The following is a 16,905-nucleotide window of genomic DNA, read 5'->3' as shown; positions in this document are numbered from 1 at the left end:
AGAATTGGAATTCCACTAGGAGAAAGCAGGATTCAACTCTCTTTGTTTTTAATTTGGAAATTTTCTTTTCTGATAATACTATTAAAACTGTCATTTAATCTCTGGCACTCCAAAGTCCAAACTCAATATTTTATAATTCTTTCTAAATTCACAATGTGGGTCATATACTATTAACCAATAAACAAACAAAATTATATGAATAAATTAAGGGTGCCAGACCCAACTTTTTAATCTTTAGCCCCTACAATTTAATCAATTATGAATTTACAATTTTGTCTTAATGTAAATTGACTATTAAGGACAAATATTTAATTTAATAATTTTAAAAATAAATAACCTAAGAAGAAATTACAGATTTAGTTCAGTTATTTTATATTTAGTTTAATTTTGATTCACAATCTTTTTTAATTAATTAAATTCTGTTTTGATCCACTAATTGTTCCACTTGTTCAATAAAGGTCTAGATTTGTTTTCTCAAATTTGGCATGTCTTTTACCTTATTAAATCTCACTCAAATTTAGAAAACATTTTAAAGTTATACATTTCTTCTTTACAACCATATAAAGATCATTCAAATTGGAGTTCTAAAACTCAAGATAATTAACCCCAAAGTAGGGTACAAATTTTTCAAACTTCACCCAATCTCAATTTTCTTAGATTCTAATACTCCAAATTTATTTTTATGACTAAGAAATGATGAAATATAACTTATACTTCAGTTATAATTGAAGAAAATACAACCCAAAGAATTTAAAGTCACAAATTTAAATCTTTATTAAACAAATGAAACAATTAAAACAATTAGTGTACCAAAACAGTTATAATTTTAAGACGCACGTCTCATTGGTCATCTAGTGTCTTGTAGTTAGCTGGTAGCCATCTTCCAATTTCAGCAAATTCATGATTATTCGTTAGTTACCATTTTCCCATGGGGTGGTGTGATGTTGCTCCAGCTACTTTTCACATGCCTTTTTTATCTTTCTTTTTGCATATTTAATATGTTTGATGGTGTGCCCACTTGTGAACCTTCTGCAAGCCTTCTGAACCAGTGGAAATTCTAGATATTCTGCTGCTAGATCACAATTTCGTGTGTTATTAGCTTTCTCAAGTCTTTCATGGGATGCATAATTTAGAAAATGACTTTTGTATGTTGCCTGTTCTTTTTCAGAATCCCACAAGCCTGAAAGTGAAGTTGTTTTAATGCAAGAAGATGAAGAACCCAAAGCTTCCTATGAAGAAAGAATGGACGAGCGTGGTGGATGACTGAAGTTAAAGATACAGTGTGCTACTGGGGATAAGGAGCAGATAAGTCCAATTGAAACCATCCATGAAGTTGCTGTCAGAAAGACTTAGCAGGTGTGCTGAAGGCTTGAAGCTGCTTAAAGAACAAGGAAACCTCAAAGAAATAATGGATGAGGCTGGTGGACGGATTGAAGTTAAAAGTATGGATGAGCACGAATACCCTGCCACTGAAGATAAGGAGGGGATAGTTTCCGATGGAACTATCCATGAATTTAGAGTCAGGGGAGCCTTATTATGTGTGCTGAAGCTGCTTAAAGAGCGAGGAGCCCTCAGAGAAGGTATTGAAAGGGATGAAATGGAAGAAACATGCACTAAGAGAAAAAGCAAACTTTTAGGAATTGTAGATGATGAGGAGCCAAAGGAGACCCATGCATTATGTCAAAAAGAGGATGGACAGAAGGATACTCGTCGGATACTCGTCCACCTAATGTCTCTCAGGAAGAGGATATTCGCATTGAGAGAACTGTTGCATTTGGCCAAACTGTAAGTATTCCAGTCCAGTTCCTTTACAGTATATATGTTACATGTTTATATGGTTTAACATTGTTACATTGGAGTGATTAGGGTCGTAAAATTGTATTATGCATAATCGATTGAAAGTATTTTTATGTTTATTCCACATTTCCACGGGCCAAATTGTTTGGGGTTGAACGGGTAGTTCTTTAAAAGCTGTGAATCAAGCAAGAATATTATTTTAGACATAGTGTAGTTTTTCTAGGCTGTGGTGCAGGCAAGAATATATATCTATTATATGTGTGTTTTTTCATCTTTGCTTCATCAATGATTTATGTTATATAATTTCTGCTATATATGTTGACTTATTTCCTTGTTTTCGATCACCAGTTGACACCAGAGGAAGACTTACGGATACTTTCTCATAAGTGTAATGGGAGGGGCTGAAGCCTTTTCAAGTGACTGTGAGGAAGGAGACTGGAGCCGTCTGCCTATTTACTTACAGGCATTGATCTGTATGAGGTTTGTACAAATATCATTAATCTAACATCTCTTATATATAAAAGTAATATGATATCTGAAAACACTAGGAGCTGATACTTTGTCTATTTGAATTCATCAATCAGTTGGAAAGTCAGGCACCAACAAATGACCACCAAAAGGAAAGTCGCGTATGGTTTTTCATATATTCAAGTAGCTCTTCTTGCACCTATATTAAGCTGGCTGTATAAAACTTCAAGGAAATTAAATTGCTCTTTTATAAAGCAAAAAGGAAAATAGAGATCGCGAGTGAAAGACGTAATCTGCTACCGTTACTAGGTCCTTTAGAGCCCATATATATGTTAATGTCATGAGGTATCTTGACCACGTCCCATATATGAGGGTTGAGTTGGGATCTGGTGTGGCTATAGAGGTCGCTCGTAGCATTAACTGAGCCCAACAGCCACACATGGCTGTTAACTGAAAGAAGTCTTGAATTAGCGGTTCTTAAGTAGAAAACAACAAAAAGTTGTTTCATCATTTCAATCAGAAACACAATGACTTGTTAAACAAAAAAGCTTTTTATTTTCGTTGTTTTAAACATTATTATTTTGTATTCGACCAAAGAGAACATTATTATTTTGTCTTGTATGTAACATATCGTAAAGGAACTGGACCGGAGTACTTACAGTTTGGCCAAATTCAACAGTCCTCATCCGCATATATCAACAGTTGAAATTGCCCCATGTGTGTGCTCAAATATAATAAAATGCACAAAAAGTAAAGAACCAATTCAAAATCCTGTTGATGCCAAATTAACATCCCTTCAATCATGTAGCTTCTATTAAGCAATTTTTCTTTAAAAAAATCTCAAGTGGTATCTTGGGTTTTAACTTCATCTTCACTTTCTCCTTGACCATATGATCATTCCTCTTCTCCTCGATCTTCGGACTCCTACTAACCCATGCTAAAACCTCAAAAACGACTTCTGCTTTCTTCTTTATCTTGTTTCTAATAGCAAAAAGCAAAACCCAAACAATTATATAGTCGTGTTACATTACATATGTACGTAATTGTCCGGGAAAAAGGTGTTTACATACAGCTATGTATAAACATAGAAGGACATTATACATTACCACAACTCAATAATATAACTATAAAAAAAAAAAGGCACGTGTACTTGCAAACGTACAAGAATAATATCCATTTGGGCCCGCAAAGATTGGAAATCAAGAGAAAAACAATTATACTTATAAAATAGCTCCCTAGGAAACTGCATGCAAAATCAGGATATAGTTAATGGGTATGCAACTAGAATCCCAGGCCGGCATGACATTTCAATAGAAAATCACAAAATGTCATAAGGTAAAGTTGTAGAACAATCAATTGTCAGATGAATCATTCAGACATAATAGTTGGGAAGATCGAGCAAGAGAAAGGAAACACAACAATATTACTCTCTTCAATTTCTGTGTTATTTGGATGGAAACACAACAATCGGGAATGAAAGAAGCGAAGTAATAGATGGGAAAGGCCGTGAAAGATGGGAAAGGCCGTGAAAACCAGTGAAGAGGTTGCATGGATTTTTGCTTGCTTGGGTCCCAAAACGGGGAACTAACTGCAAACCACGATCTAGTTGAACCAAGGAGACTTGCTTCTTTGTTGAACACGAAAAAGCCATAAGAAACTTGAGTCCCAAGTAAACTTGGAATCCCACTAAACTTGGAAACCGAGTCCTAAATAACTTGGAAAGTTGTCCACCAAAAAAAAACATTATAAGAACGAAGATGAATTCGTGTTGTTCCTTCACAGTCTCCAATTCCATCGTTTCACTGTTTCTATTTGTTCTCTCTTTGGAATCAAATTCACCGTCTTCATGGCGCAGAACTTGGGCGGTGGTGCGGAGGCACATGCCCGATTGAAGCAATACGAGTATCGAGCCAACTCGAGCCTGGTACTGACCACCGACTCTCGCCTACCTGACACTCACGAGCCCAGTGGCGAACCTGAATCCCTCTGGGGCAAGATTGTTCCCAAAAGCTTTGGTGACAGGGCTTACAGGGGAAGACCCTCAGAGCTGGATGACAAGCTTAACAAGTCCAAGAAGAAGAAGAAAGAGCGCGACTCCAATTATGAACCTGCCCTCATATTTGGCCAACGCAAAAGGCGCCGCCTTTGGGAAGAGAGCGTCCTCACTGCCGTGGAGGAGGGAGAAGGTGTTTACCGGCCTAAGACCAAGGAAACCCGGGCTGCCTATGAGGGAATGCTTAGCTTCATTCAGCAACAGTTGGGTGGCCAGCCTCTCAGTATAGTCAGTGGTGCCGCGGATGAGATTTTGGCCATCCTTAAAAACGAGACCTTTAAGAACCCTGAGAAGAAAAAGGAGATCGACAAGTTGTTGAACCCTATACCCAACCAAATGTTTGATCAGTTGGTTTCATTTGGGAGGCTGATCACGGACTACCAAGATGGGGGTGATGCTGCGGCTAATGGGGATGAAGCTCTTGATGATCATGCGGGCGTTGCGGTTCAGTTTGAAGAGAAGGATGATGATGAGGAGGAGGAGGAGAGTGATCTTGATATGGTGCCGGAGGATGAGGAAGAGGATGATGTGGCCGAACCAAACACTTCTGGGGCAATGCCAATGGGCAGTGGGATTGATGATGAGGGTGATGATCAAATTCAGGATGCGAATGAGGGTACAAGCCTTAATGTTCAGGAAATTGATGCTTATTGGCTTCAGAGGAGGATCTCCGAAGCTTATGAGAAACAGATTGATCCACAGCAGTGCCACAAGCTTTCTGAAGAGGTGCTCAAGATACTTGCTGAAGGTGATGACAGGAAAGTTGAAACCAAGCTGTTGTTGCACCTTCAGTTTGACAAATTCAGCCTTATTAAGTTTCTGTTGCCAAACCGGCTGAAGATTGTCTGGTGCACCCGTTTAGCAAGAGCGGAAGGCCAAGATGAGAGGAAGAAAATCGAAGAGGAAATGTTGCGTTTAGGTCCAGATTTGGCAGCACTTTTAGAACAGTTGCATGCCACAAGGGCTAGCGCAAAAGAGAGGCAAAAGTACTTGGAGAAGAGTATTAGAGAAGAGGCTCGCAGGTTGAAGGATGAGACTGGTGGAAACAGGCTTGTTGATAGAGATGCAGAGAGTGGTTGGTTGAAAGGCCAGGCTCAGCTGCTTGATCTTGACAACCTTGCGCAAGAACAAAGTAGACACTTGGTGTCAAAGAAGTGTGAGCTTCCAGATGGGTCTTACAGGCATCCCAACAAGGGATATGAAGAAATTCATGTGCCGGCATTGAAGCCTAGACCATTTGGTCGTGATGAGAAACTTGTAAATATATCTGCCATGCCAGAGTGGGCTCAACCGGCTTTCAAAGGAATGACCCAGTTGAACAGGATACAAAGTAGAGTCTATGAGACTGCCCTTTTTAAAGCGGACAATATCCTCTTATGTGCTCCCACTGGGGCAGGGAAAACTAATGTTGCAGTACTCACTATACTTCATCAGATTGGGCTGAACATGAATAAGAAGGATGGCTCCATAAACCACAGGGATTATAAGATTGTATATGTTGCACCTATGAAAGCTCTGGTCGCTGAAGTTGTTGGAAATTTGTCTAATCGTTTGCAGGACTATGGTGTCACAGTGGGGGAGCTAAGTGGTGACCTGACATTGACTCGCCAACAAATTGAAGAGACTCAAATTATTGTCACAACTCCAGAGAAGTGGGATATCATTACCAGAAAGTCAGGAGATCGTACATATTCGCAGCTTGTGAAACTTCTAATTATTGATGAAATTCATCTTCTTCATGATAATAGAGGTCCTGTTCTTGAAAGTATTGTTGCTAGAACTGTTAGGCAGATTGAGACCACGAAAGAGCATATCCGGTTGGTGGGATTATCTGCTACACTCCCCAACCATGAAGATGTTGCGAAGTTCTTGCGTGTCGATCTTACAAAGGGGCTGTTTCATTTTGACAATAGTTACAGACCTGTCCCTCTTTCTCAACAGTATATCGGAATCTTGGTAAGGAAGCCATTGCAGAGGTTCCAGTTGATGAATGATCTCTGCTATGAAAAGGTGATGGCTAGGGCTGGAAAGCATCAAGTTCTTATCTTTGTCCACTCAAGGAAAGAAACAGCTAAGACAGCTTGTGCTATACGAGATACTGCCCTGGCTAATGACCTCGTTGGTAGGTTTCTGAAAGAAGACAGTGCCAGCCGTGAGATTCTTCGTACTCATACAGATTTGGTCAAGAGCAATGATCTCAAAGATCTTCTGCCATATGGTTTTGCTATTCATCATGCTGGGTTGAACAGGGCTGACCGTCAACTAGTTGAGGAACTTTTTGGTGATGGACATGTACAAGTTTTGGTTTCTACTGCAACACTTGCTTGGGGTGTGAATCTGCCCGCTCACACTGTGATAATCAAAGGGACCCAAATCTATGATCCAGAAAAAGGAGCATGGACTGAACTAAGTCCTCTTGATGTTATGCAGATGTTGGGTCGTGCAGGAAGGCCTCAGTATGATTCACATGGAGAAGGGATAATCATTACTGGTCACAATGAACTACGATGCTATCTTTCTTTGATGAACCAACAACTTCCTATTGAAAGTCAATTTGTGTGCAGATTGGCTGATCAATTGAATGCGGAAATCGTTCTTGGAACTGTTCAAAATGCTAGAGAAGCTTCAGATTGGTTAACATACACTTACCTGTATGTTCGCATGTTACAAGATCCTGCCCTGCATGGTTTGGAAGCTGATGTTCTCACAAGAGATAGTAAGTTGGAGGAGAGGCGAGCTGATTTGGTGAGCATCACTTTACTTTAGCCATTTTCTTTTTTGGTCTTGTCTGGACCATGTTTATTTTCAATCTTATTGTTTTTAGCCATATTAGTACTAATAGTAAATCACCATCGTCTTTAATCACATAGGACAATGAAACAAGTACATGCCAATCAAGCGGGCCTATGAAAGGGGTCACTGATGAGAAAAGAAAGATTAGGGGGCTCTGCCATTTAGTAATGTGAAAAATAGTACTAGTCATAGGAATTTGTTCCATCATATTCTGTTAGATGGTATTTTTGCCGATGTGGGTTGACCAGTTCGATGGTTTTCGGTCTTTGTTATATATGTTTTTTCTAGATTTTTGCTGCTTGTTAAGTTTAATTCAATCTTAGTAGGAGTTTTATTTATTCTGTTCCTGCTGGTTTTATATCTGTTTTCCCTTGGCTGTGAGACTCATTTGGTTCTTTGTCCATGCTGTTCTTATTCCTGTTGATGTATAAACTCTCTTAGCTGATTATTTAACTCATAAGCTACTGTTTCTTTCCTTTTCTTCTTTTACTTAGTCATTAAGTGTTGCTTAAGCACATTGAAATGTAAGGTCCAGATTACATTCTGGAAATGAGCTCATAGGCTTAGATGCTGACATGTGTCACAGCACATGCCAGGCATGTCTGAAAATATCTGCTGTTTGTTTTGTGATATGAATGAAATGCACAGCTGCTGTACCTGTGTGTCGGCATATTCATCAATCAATACATCTCTCTCCCTAAAAATCCAATTCTCCCAAAATAATCCAAAAATAGCAGAGAAATATACTCTGCTTTAATCAACATGGTATCAGAGCGTGAGTTCTGATCGGAGTGTGTTTGGGCGTTTTTTTTTTCTTTTTTCATTTCTGTGGTTAAATTCAGTCTCATATGGCTGAGTCCTCTGGAAACGAGCTACGAGCTCCCATCTTCAACGGCGAGAACTACGAATTCTGGCGGATTCGCATGAGAACGATATTTAAATCTCATGGAATCTGGGATCTTGTTGAAAGAGGCTATGAGACTCCAAAGGTGAAGAAGAAGGTTAATGAAAAGGAGATAGAGGAAGACGATGAACTTCTTCTAGAATCTCTGATGATGAAGGATGCGAAAGCCTTGGGTATCATTCAAGGTGCTGTGTCAATCTCTATCTTCCCCAGAATCGCAAACGAGGAGACTTCGAAAGGGGCCTGGGACGTTCTACAACAAGAATTTCATGGAGATAAGCAGGTTAGATCTGTGAAATTGCAAGGTCTCAGGAGAGATTTCGAATACACTCGTATGAAGGATGATGAATCGTTTACTGCTTATTCTACTAGACTATTTGATATTATTAATCAAATGAAGAGTTTTGGGGAAGAACTACCTCGACAGAGAATTGTACAGAAATTACTCATCAGTCTGACTAAAGAATATGATCCGATGTGTGCTGTTGTTGAGAATACCAGAGATTTGGATACTATTGATGCTCAAGAAGTTGTTGCAATTCTTAAAGGTTTTGAGCAACGGCTTGACAGACATTCTGATGGTACAATAGAAAATGTTTTTGCTAGTATGACAATGGGCTCGAAGGGAGCTAAGAGCAGCTTAATCAGTAATCCAAAGAACAAGAAGAATGTGAAACAAAAGTATAAGCAGACAGACACCAAGGCACAGAATTCAGAAAAGCAGAAAAATGTGAATGAGCAGTCGAAGGAGACTTGTAAAACTTGTGGCAAATTGCATTATGGTGAATGTTGGTTCAAAGGGAAATCAAAATGCAATAAGTGTGGTCGTTTTGGGCATATAGCAAGGGACTGTCATTCACAGCAGAACAAAGGAGGACAGATTGTGAATTATGCTAATCAAGTGGAGGAGACTGCAAACATGTTTTATGCTTGTCACTCGGCCACTGTAGTGAAGAACCTAGGTGTTTGGTACATTGATTCAGGCTGCAGCAACCACATGACCTCACAAGAGTCATTACTGGTTGATGTGGTTAAGAATGTTAAGTGCAGGATTAAAATGGGAACTGGTGAGATTGTTCAAGCTGTTGGAAAAGGCACTTTGCAAGTTGAGACAAAGGGTGGAACCAGATACATTAAAGAGGTGATGTTAGTACCTGGTTTGGATGAGAATTTGTTAAGTGTTGGTCAAATGGTTGAACACGGTTATTGGTTGTTGTTTGGTGATCTTATGGTCGACATATTTGAAGACAGAAATATGGAACAGCTAGTAGCTAGTGTGCCAATGAAAGGAAACAGATGCTTCCCACTGACACTTGATTATGTAAAGCCAATGGTAGCTAACAAAGCCATTGTAGAAGGTTCAGCCTGGAAGTGGCACAGGAGGTTCGGACATTTGAATTTCACAAGTCTGAAAATGCTTCAAGACAAAGAAATGGTACTAGGTTTACCTGAGTTAAGAAAATGTGAGTCAGTTTGTGAGGGGTGTGCAACTGGAAAGGCTCACAGGGAAGCATTTGATAAGGAGAAGGCTTGGAGAGCTTCAAATCCTCTTGAACTAATACATTCAGACGTCTGTGGTCCTATGCAAATCACAACAATTGGAGGAAATAGATATTTCCTGCTATTTATTGATGATTACAGCAGAATGTGTTGGGTGTATTTCTTGAAACATAAGTCTGAAGTGTTTTCAGTTTTCAAGAAGTTTAAAGCTATGGTTGAACTGCAAAGTGGTTATCAAATTAAAAAGCTGAGAAGTGATAGAGGAGGTGAATACACTTCAACAGAATTCACCAAGTTCTGTGAAGTCATTGGACTAGAGAGACAGTTAACAGTAGCTTACTCTCCACAGCAGAATGGAGTAGCTGAGAGGAAAAATAGAACAGTTGTGGAAATGGCTAGGACAATGTTGTACGAAAAGAAGATGCCTCTGAAATTTTGGGGAGAAGCAGTAAATACTGCAGTGTACTTACTCAACAGATGTCCCACTAATGCTCTTACAAATGTTACTCCATTCGAAGCTTTTAGTGGAAGGAAACCAGGAGTGAAACACTTCAAGATCTTTGGTTGCCTCTGTTACACACATGTCCCATCTCAACAAAGGCACAAACTTGAGGAAACTGGTCAGAAGGGAGTGTTTGTTGGATATGGCAGTTGTGAGAAGGGTTATAGGGTCTACAACTTGAAGACTCAGAAAATCATTGTATCAAGAAGTGTGATTTTCGATGAAGAAGCTAGATGGAACTGGGAAACAAGTGAAGAGGTGAACATAACAGTCCCAATTGACATTGAAGAGCATCCCAGAATTACAGAAGCTGAAGAAGAACCTGCCACACCAATTCAACTAGTTCAGTCCCCTCAATCATCTCAAGCTACAAGGTCAGTTTCTAACCTATCTGGTTCAACAACTGGTAGTGTTAGTTCTGATAGATATGATAATACACCTTTAAAATGGAGAAATCTAGAAGAAATTTATGCCCACTGCAACATTAGTACTGTAGAACCCGAGTATTTTAATGAGGCAGCTAGAGAGAAAGTGTGGCAGAAGGCTATGGAGGAAGAAATAGCTATGATTGAGAAGAACTCTACATGGGAATTGGTTAATAGACCTACAGGAAAACCAGTAGTAGGTGTTAAGTGGGTTTATAAGACTAAGTTGAATCTAGATGGTTCAGTACAGAAGCACAAGGCAAGACTTGTTGCTAAAGGCTACTCACAGAAACCTGGGGTTGATTTCAATGAAACTTTTGCTCCAGTTGCAAGACTAGACACTATTAGGACTTTGATTGCATTGGCTGCACAGAAGGGATGGAAGTTGTATCAATTAGATGTCAAGTCTGCATTTTTGAATGGTGTTCTAGAAGAGGAAGTCTATGTTGAGCAACCTGAAGGTTTTGTAGTTAAAAGTCAAGAAGCCAAAGTTTACAGACTTAAGAAGGCTCTCTATGGGTTAAAACAAGCTCCGAGAGCATGGTATGGAGAAATTGATGCCTATTTGATTCACTGTGGCTTTCACAGAAGTAGCAGTGAAGCAACTCTTTATACTCGAACTCAAACAGATCAAGGCACACTCATAGTCTCTATTTATGTAGATGACATAGTGTATACAGGGAGTAGTATGCAGATGATTGAAGAATTTAAGACTGAGATGAAGAACAGATATGAGATGTCCGACTTGGGATTGCTGCATCACTTTCTAGGCATGGGAGTGATCCAAACAGAGAAAGGTATATTCATACATCAAAAGAAATATGCCTTGACTCTGTTGGAAAAATTTGGTCTGAAAGATTGCAAACCTGTTGGAACACCTCTCGCCACAACTGACAAGTTAAGAAAGGAAGATGGAAGTGAGGCTGCAGAAGAAGAGTTGTACAGAAAAATTGTGGGTAGTTTATTATACTTAACAGCCACAAGACCTGATATTATGTATGCTGCTAGTCTACTATCTAGATTTATGCACAATCCAACAAGAAAGCATCTCGGGACAGCAAAGAGAGTGTTGAGGTACATTCAGGGCACAGTAGATTTTGGGATTGAATATAAAGCTGGAGAATCAACTGTGTTAGTTGGATATTGTGACAGTGACTGGGGAGGTTCTGAAGACGACATGAAGAGCACCTCTGGCTATGCCTTTACATTTGGGGAAGGTATATTCTCATGGGCCTCAGTGAAACAACACAGTGTTGCTCTGTCAACTGCAGAAGCAGAATATGTTGCAGCTGCTGAAGCAACAGCTCAAGCCACATGGCTCAGATTTGTACTGCAGGATTTTGGAGAAGAACAAGCAGAAGCAACTACTTTAATGTGTGATAATACTTCAGCGATAGCTATATCAAAAAATCCAGTCTTTCATCAAAGAACCAAGCATATCAAGAGAAAGTTTCATTTTATTAGAGAAGCAATTCAAGATGGAACAATTGATCTAGTCTACTGCAAAAGTGAGGAACAACGGGCAGATATTTTCACTAAGGCTTTGGCAAAGGATCGTTTCTGCTATTTAAGAAACTTACTTGGTGTTAAATCAGCTAAGGGTTTAGAAGGGAGTGTTGATGTATAAACTCTCTTAGCTGATTATTTAACTCATAAGCTACTGTTTCTTTCCTTTTCTTCTTTTACTTAGTCATTAAGTGTTGCTTAAGCACATTGAAATGTAAGGTCCAGATTACATTCTGGAAATGAGCTCATAGGCTTAGATGCTGACATGTGTCACAGCACATGCCAGGCATGTCTGAAAATATCTGCTGTTTGTTTTGTGATATGAATGAAATGCACAGCTGCTGTACCTGTGTGTCGGCATATTCATCAATCAATACATCTCTCTCCCTAAAAATCCAATTCTCCCAAAATAATCCAAAAATAGCAGAGAAATATACTCTGCTTTAATCAACAATTCCTTGATGTTTTACTTCTCGCAGTGTTTATTTGTATTCGTATGTTCTGTATCTGTTATGGATGTCTCATATTGTCTTCAACATCTTGTTTACGCAGATCCATTCCGCTGCAACCATCTTGGACAAGAACAATTTGATTAAGTATGATAGAAAAACTGGATACTTCCAGGTTACAGACTTAGGTCGCATTTCTAGTTATTATTATATAACTCATGGAACAATATCCACTTATAATGAGCATTTGAAGGCAACGATGAGTGATATTGAGCTTTTCCATTTGTTCTCTCTTAGTGAAGAATTTAAGCATGCCACTGTGCGGCAGGATGAAAAAATAGAACTGGCAAAGCTTTTGGATCGTGTTCCCATTCCGGTCAAGGAAGGCCTGGAAGAGCCCAGTGTCAAGATTAATGTTTTGCTGCAAGCATATATTTCACAGCTGAAGCTTGAAGGGCTTTCATTGACATCTGATATGGTTTTCATTACTCAGGTTTGTATTATTATTGTCTTGCTCTTTTCTGATTGTTTGTTTGTTGTTTGAGTTACAGATGGGAGACCACTGCAGCTTGTTCTAGTCCTTGTTTTGATTTTGTTGCTTTTATGTCTGCATAAATTTACACTAATGGTTTGATTTCATTTGTCTCTTTCCTCTCCCCTAATTGGGCAGAGTGCTGGGCGTCTTCTACGAGCTGTTTTTGAGATTGTCTTGAAACGAGGATGGGCTCGACTAGCAGAAAAGGCATTGAACCTGTGTAAAATGGTTAACATGAGGATGTGGAGTGTCCAAACACCCCTTCGCCAATTCAGTGGACTAAGAAATGATATTTTGACGAAGCTGGAGAAGAAGGATTTGGCCTGGGAAAGGTATTATGACCTCTCTTCACAAGAGCTAGGGGAGCTTATACGTATGCCAAAGATGGGAAGAACACTTCATAAGTTCATCCACCAGTTCCCCAAATTGAACCTTGCAGCCCATGTGCAGCCGATTACTCGCACTGTATTGAGGGTTGAGCTCACTATAACACCAGACTTTCAATGGGAGGACAAAGTTCATGGATATGTGGAGCCATTTTGGTTAATTATTGAGGATAATGATGGCCAGTATATTCTTCATCATGAATATTTTCTGCTGAAAAAGCAGTACAGTGAGGAGGATCATACGTTGAACTTTACAGTGCCAATTTATGAACCTCTTCCGCCTCAATACTTCATTCGTGTTGTGTCTGATAGGTGGTTTGGGTCTGAGACTGTTTTACCTGTTACTTTCAGACACCTCATTTTACCTGAAAGGTATCCTCCGCCGACAGAGTTATTGGACTTGCAACCACTTCCTGTGGCTGCATTGAGGAATCCGTTATACGAAGCTCTGTATCAAGATTTTATGCATTTCAATCCTGTCCAGACTCAGGTCTTCACTGTTTTGTATAATTCAGATGACAATGTCTTAGTTGCTGCACCTACAGGGAGTGGGAAGACCATATGTGCAGAGTTTGCCATATTGAGGAATCATCAAATGGGCACTAAATCAGATAGTCATATCCTGCGTGTTGTGTATATTGCCGCTTTTGAAGCTCTTGCTAATGAACGTTATAGTGACTGGGAGGGGAAGTTTGGAAAGGGTCTCAACCTGCGTGTTGAAAAATTAACGGGGGAAACAGCCACTGACTTGAAACGGCTTGAGAGAGGTCATATTATCATAAGCACTCCAGAGATATGGGATGCTTTATCCCGCCGCTGGAAACACAGGAAGCATGTTCAAAAGGTTACTCTTTTTATTGTAGATGAACTTCACTTGATTGGTGGTGAGGGTGGTCCAATCTTGGAGGCAATAGTCTCTAGGATGAGATACATAGCAAGTCAATCTGAGAACAGAATTCGTATTGTGGCTCTGTCAACTTCTCTTGCAAATGCAAAGGACCTTGGAGAATGGATAGGGGCTACCTCTCATGGGCTTTTCAATTTTCCTCCTGGTGTGCGTCCAGTTCCCCTGGAAATACACATCCAGGGGGTGGATTTAACAAATTTTGAAGCCAGGATGCAAGCAATGGAGAAGCCAACATATACTGCAATTGTCCAACATGCTAAGAAAGGAAAACCAGCTCTTGTGTATGTTCCTACAAGGAAACATGTCCGACTAACTGCTCTGAATCTGGTGGCGTACTCAAATGCAGACTGTGGTGAGAAACCGTCATTTTTATTGGGGTCTTTAGAAGATATGGAGTCTGATATTGGAAGACTTAGTGATGAAATATTGCAATGCACTTTGCGCTGTGGCGTGGGCTACTTGCATGAGGGCTTAACCAGTTTGGACCAACAAGTTGTGTCAAAGCTTTTTAAATCTGGGTGGATTCAAGTGTGTGTCATGAGCAGTTCAATGTGTTGGGGAGTACCGTTATCAGCCCATTTGGTAGTTGTGATGGGAACCCAATATTATGATGGCAGGGAAAATGTTCACACTGATTACCCTATTAGTGATCTGTTGCAGATGATGGGTCATGCCAGTCGCCCTCTGCTGGATGATTCTGGGAAATGTGTCATCTTCTGCCACACACCTCGTAAAGAATACTACAAGAAGTTCTTGTACGAAGCATTCCCTGTTGAAAGCCATTTTCACCATTACCTTCATGATAATCTAAATGCGGAAATTGTTGCTGGAATTATTCAGAGCAAGGAAGATGCTGTTGATTACCTTACATGGACCTTCATGTACAGGAGGCTCACACAAAATCCCAACTATTATAATCTCCTAGGAGTTACTCAGCGGCATCTTTCTGAACACCTCTCGGAGCTTGTTGAAACTACACTGAGTGATTTGGAAGCAAGCGAGTGTGTTGCTATCGAGGATGACATGGACCTTTCTCCTTTGAGTCTTGGTATGATAGCTTCATATTATTACATCAGTTATACTACCATAGAGCGTTTCAGTTCTCTCTTAACTTCCAAAACAAAGATGAAGGGCCTTCTAGAGATTCTAACTCAAGCTTCAGAGTATTCACAACTTCCTATACGAACAGGGGAGGAAGAGGCGGTTCAAAGATTAATTAACCACCAGAGGTTTTCCTTTGAGAATCCCAAATGCACAGATCCTCATGTTAAAGCAAATGCTCTGCTTCAAGCCCATTTCTCAAGACAACCTGTGGGTGGGAACCTAAAATTGGACCAGCAAGAGGTGCTCCTTTCTGCAAGTAGGTTGGTTCATGCAATGGTTGATGTCATTTGCAGCAATGGCTGGCTAAGCCTTGCACTCCTAGCAATGGAAGTCAGCCAGATGGTGACTCAGGGAATGTGGGAGCGTGACTCAGTGCTTCTACAGCTTCCTCACTTCACGAAGGAGTTGGCAACGAGATGCCATGAAAATCATGGAAAGAGTATAGAGACGGTATTTGATTTGGCAGAGATGGAGGATGATGAGAGGCGCGAACTACTTAAAATGTCAGATACACAGTTGGTGGATATTAAACGATTTTGCAACCGGTTTCCCAAGATTTATATGAGTTTTGAAGTGCTGGAGAGTGAGAATGTAAGGGCTGGGGAAGATATGATCAGTCTGCAAGTCTCTCTTGAGCGTGACCTTGAAGGGAGGACAGAGGTGGGCCCTATTGATGCTCGGAGGTATCCCAAGGACAAAGAAGAGGGGTGGTGGCTTGTAGTTGGCGATACCAAGAAAAACTCATTGCTTGCCATCAAGAGAGTTCCCCTGCAAAGGAAGTCAAAAGTCAAGCTTGAATTTGCTGCTCCTGCAGACGCCGGAAAGAAGACTTATACTCTTTATTTCATGTCTGATTCATATATGGGATGTGATCAGGAATATGACTTCCATGGTGATACTAATTAAAGAAATGGTAGGTCCTTAAGAAGGCAGTGGTAGATAATAAAAAGTTAGAGATTATTCTTCTAAATATTTTGCTTCTGTTCTTTTTAATTCACTGTTCTATTTTCAGTTCCCACTGTTTCTACAACATGACTCATTCTATTATATTTTTGAGCATACAAGGGTCCTTCTAGTTACTTTGAAGGAACTGAAACTTTCATCACCCTTTAGAGCTAAAAGGTATAGGCTTTCTTTTTAGAGCTGAAAACATGCTTCCAAAAGCAATAATGCATGTATTATATGATTAAAACATGCCCTACCAGACCAACCTTATAAGTTATAACTTCCTGTTTCACATATTTCATTCTAAACCAAAACCAAGCTACACAAGGAGTAAATATAGAAAATGCTACTTTTTAATTGTACAAAAGTATACTCAGCTCTATTAAATTAATGATCAATATTAAAGTTTCAAGTGTCATATGCATATATTGATATAGAATATGCAGGGCATGATATGCATTGATTTTAGGCCTACGGATGCAGGGAATTTAATTTCTGCGAATAATAAGGACCCTGGAATTCAAGAATTGGTCGACAACCATTTATTCACCCTTAATTATTAGACTTTATATATGTTTATGTGAGATACCTATTAATGGTGGCATGTAAAATATATAGCTTGGTCATTAAT

The 16,905-nt window shown here is 39.7% G+C and overlaps 1 protein-coding gene across 1 annotated transcript; it reads left to right on the top strand.

Moving 5' to 3' along the window:
- Positions 1-4,111: 4,111 nt before the first annotated feature.
- On the top strand, positions 4,112-16,259 carry LOC147275127 (DExH-box ATP-dependent RNA helicase DExH12-like). Its single transcript, XM_086228435.1, has 3 exons — positions 4,112-7,063; positions 12,501-12,890; positions 13,068-16,259. Exons 1-3 carry the CDS (start codon positions 4,112-4,114, stop codon positions 16,233-16,235), a joined length of 6,510 nt encoding a protein of 2,169 aa, XP_086084561.1. The 3' UTR covers positions 16,236-16,259.
- Positions 16,260-16,905: the final 646 nt, after the last annotated feature.

This window comes from Dryas octopetala, chromosome 9 (assembly GCF_963921425.1).
Source record: "Dryas octopetala chromosome 9, drDryOcto1.1, whole genome shotgun sequence".
Taxonomy (NCBI): domain Eukaryota; kingdom Viridiplantae; phylum Streptophyta; class Magnoliopsida; order Rosales; family Rosaceae; genus Dryas; species Dryas octopetala.
The sequence above is the reverse complement of the archived record's forward strand: the minus strand, read 5'-3'. Positions and strand labels throughout refer to the sequence as shown.

Bases quoted from the DNA above. Each gene is read 5' to 3' on its own strand.
- LOC147275127 (XM_086228435.1), top strand. From the start codon at position 4,112: ATGGCGCAGAACTTGGGCGGTGGTGCGGAGGCACATGCCCGATTGAAG. The intron at 7,064-12,500 runs GTGAGCATCACT...TTGTTTACGCAG, and splicing joins AGGAGAGGCGAGCTGATTTG to ATCCATTCCGCTGCAACCAT. The intron at 12,891-13,067 runs GTTTGTATTATT...CTAATTGGGCAG, and splicing joins ATATGGTTTTCATTACTCAG to AGTGCTGGGCGTCTTCTACG.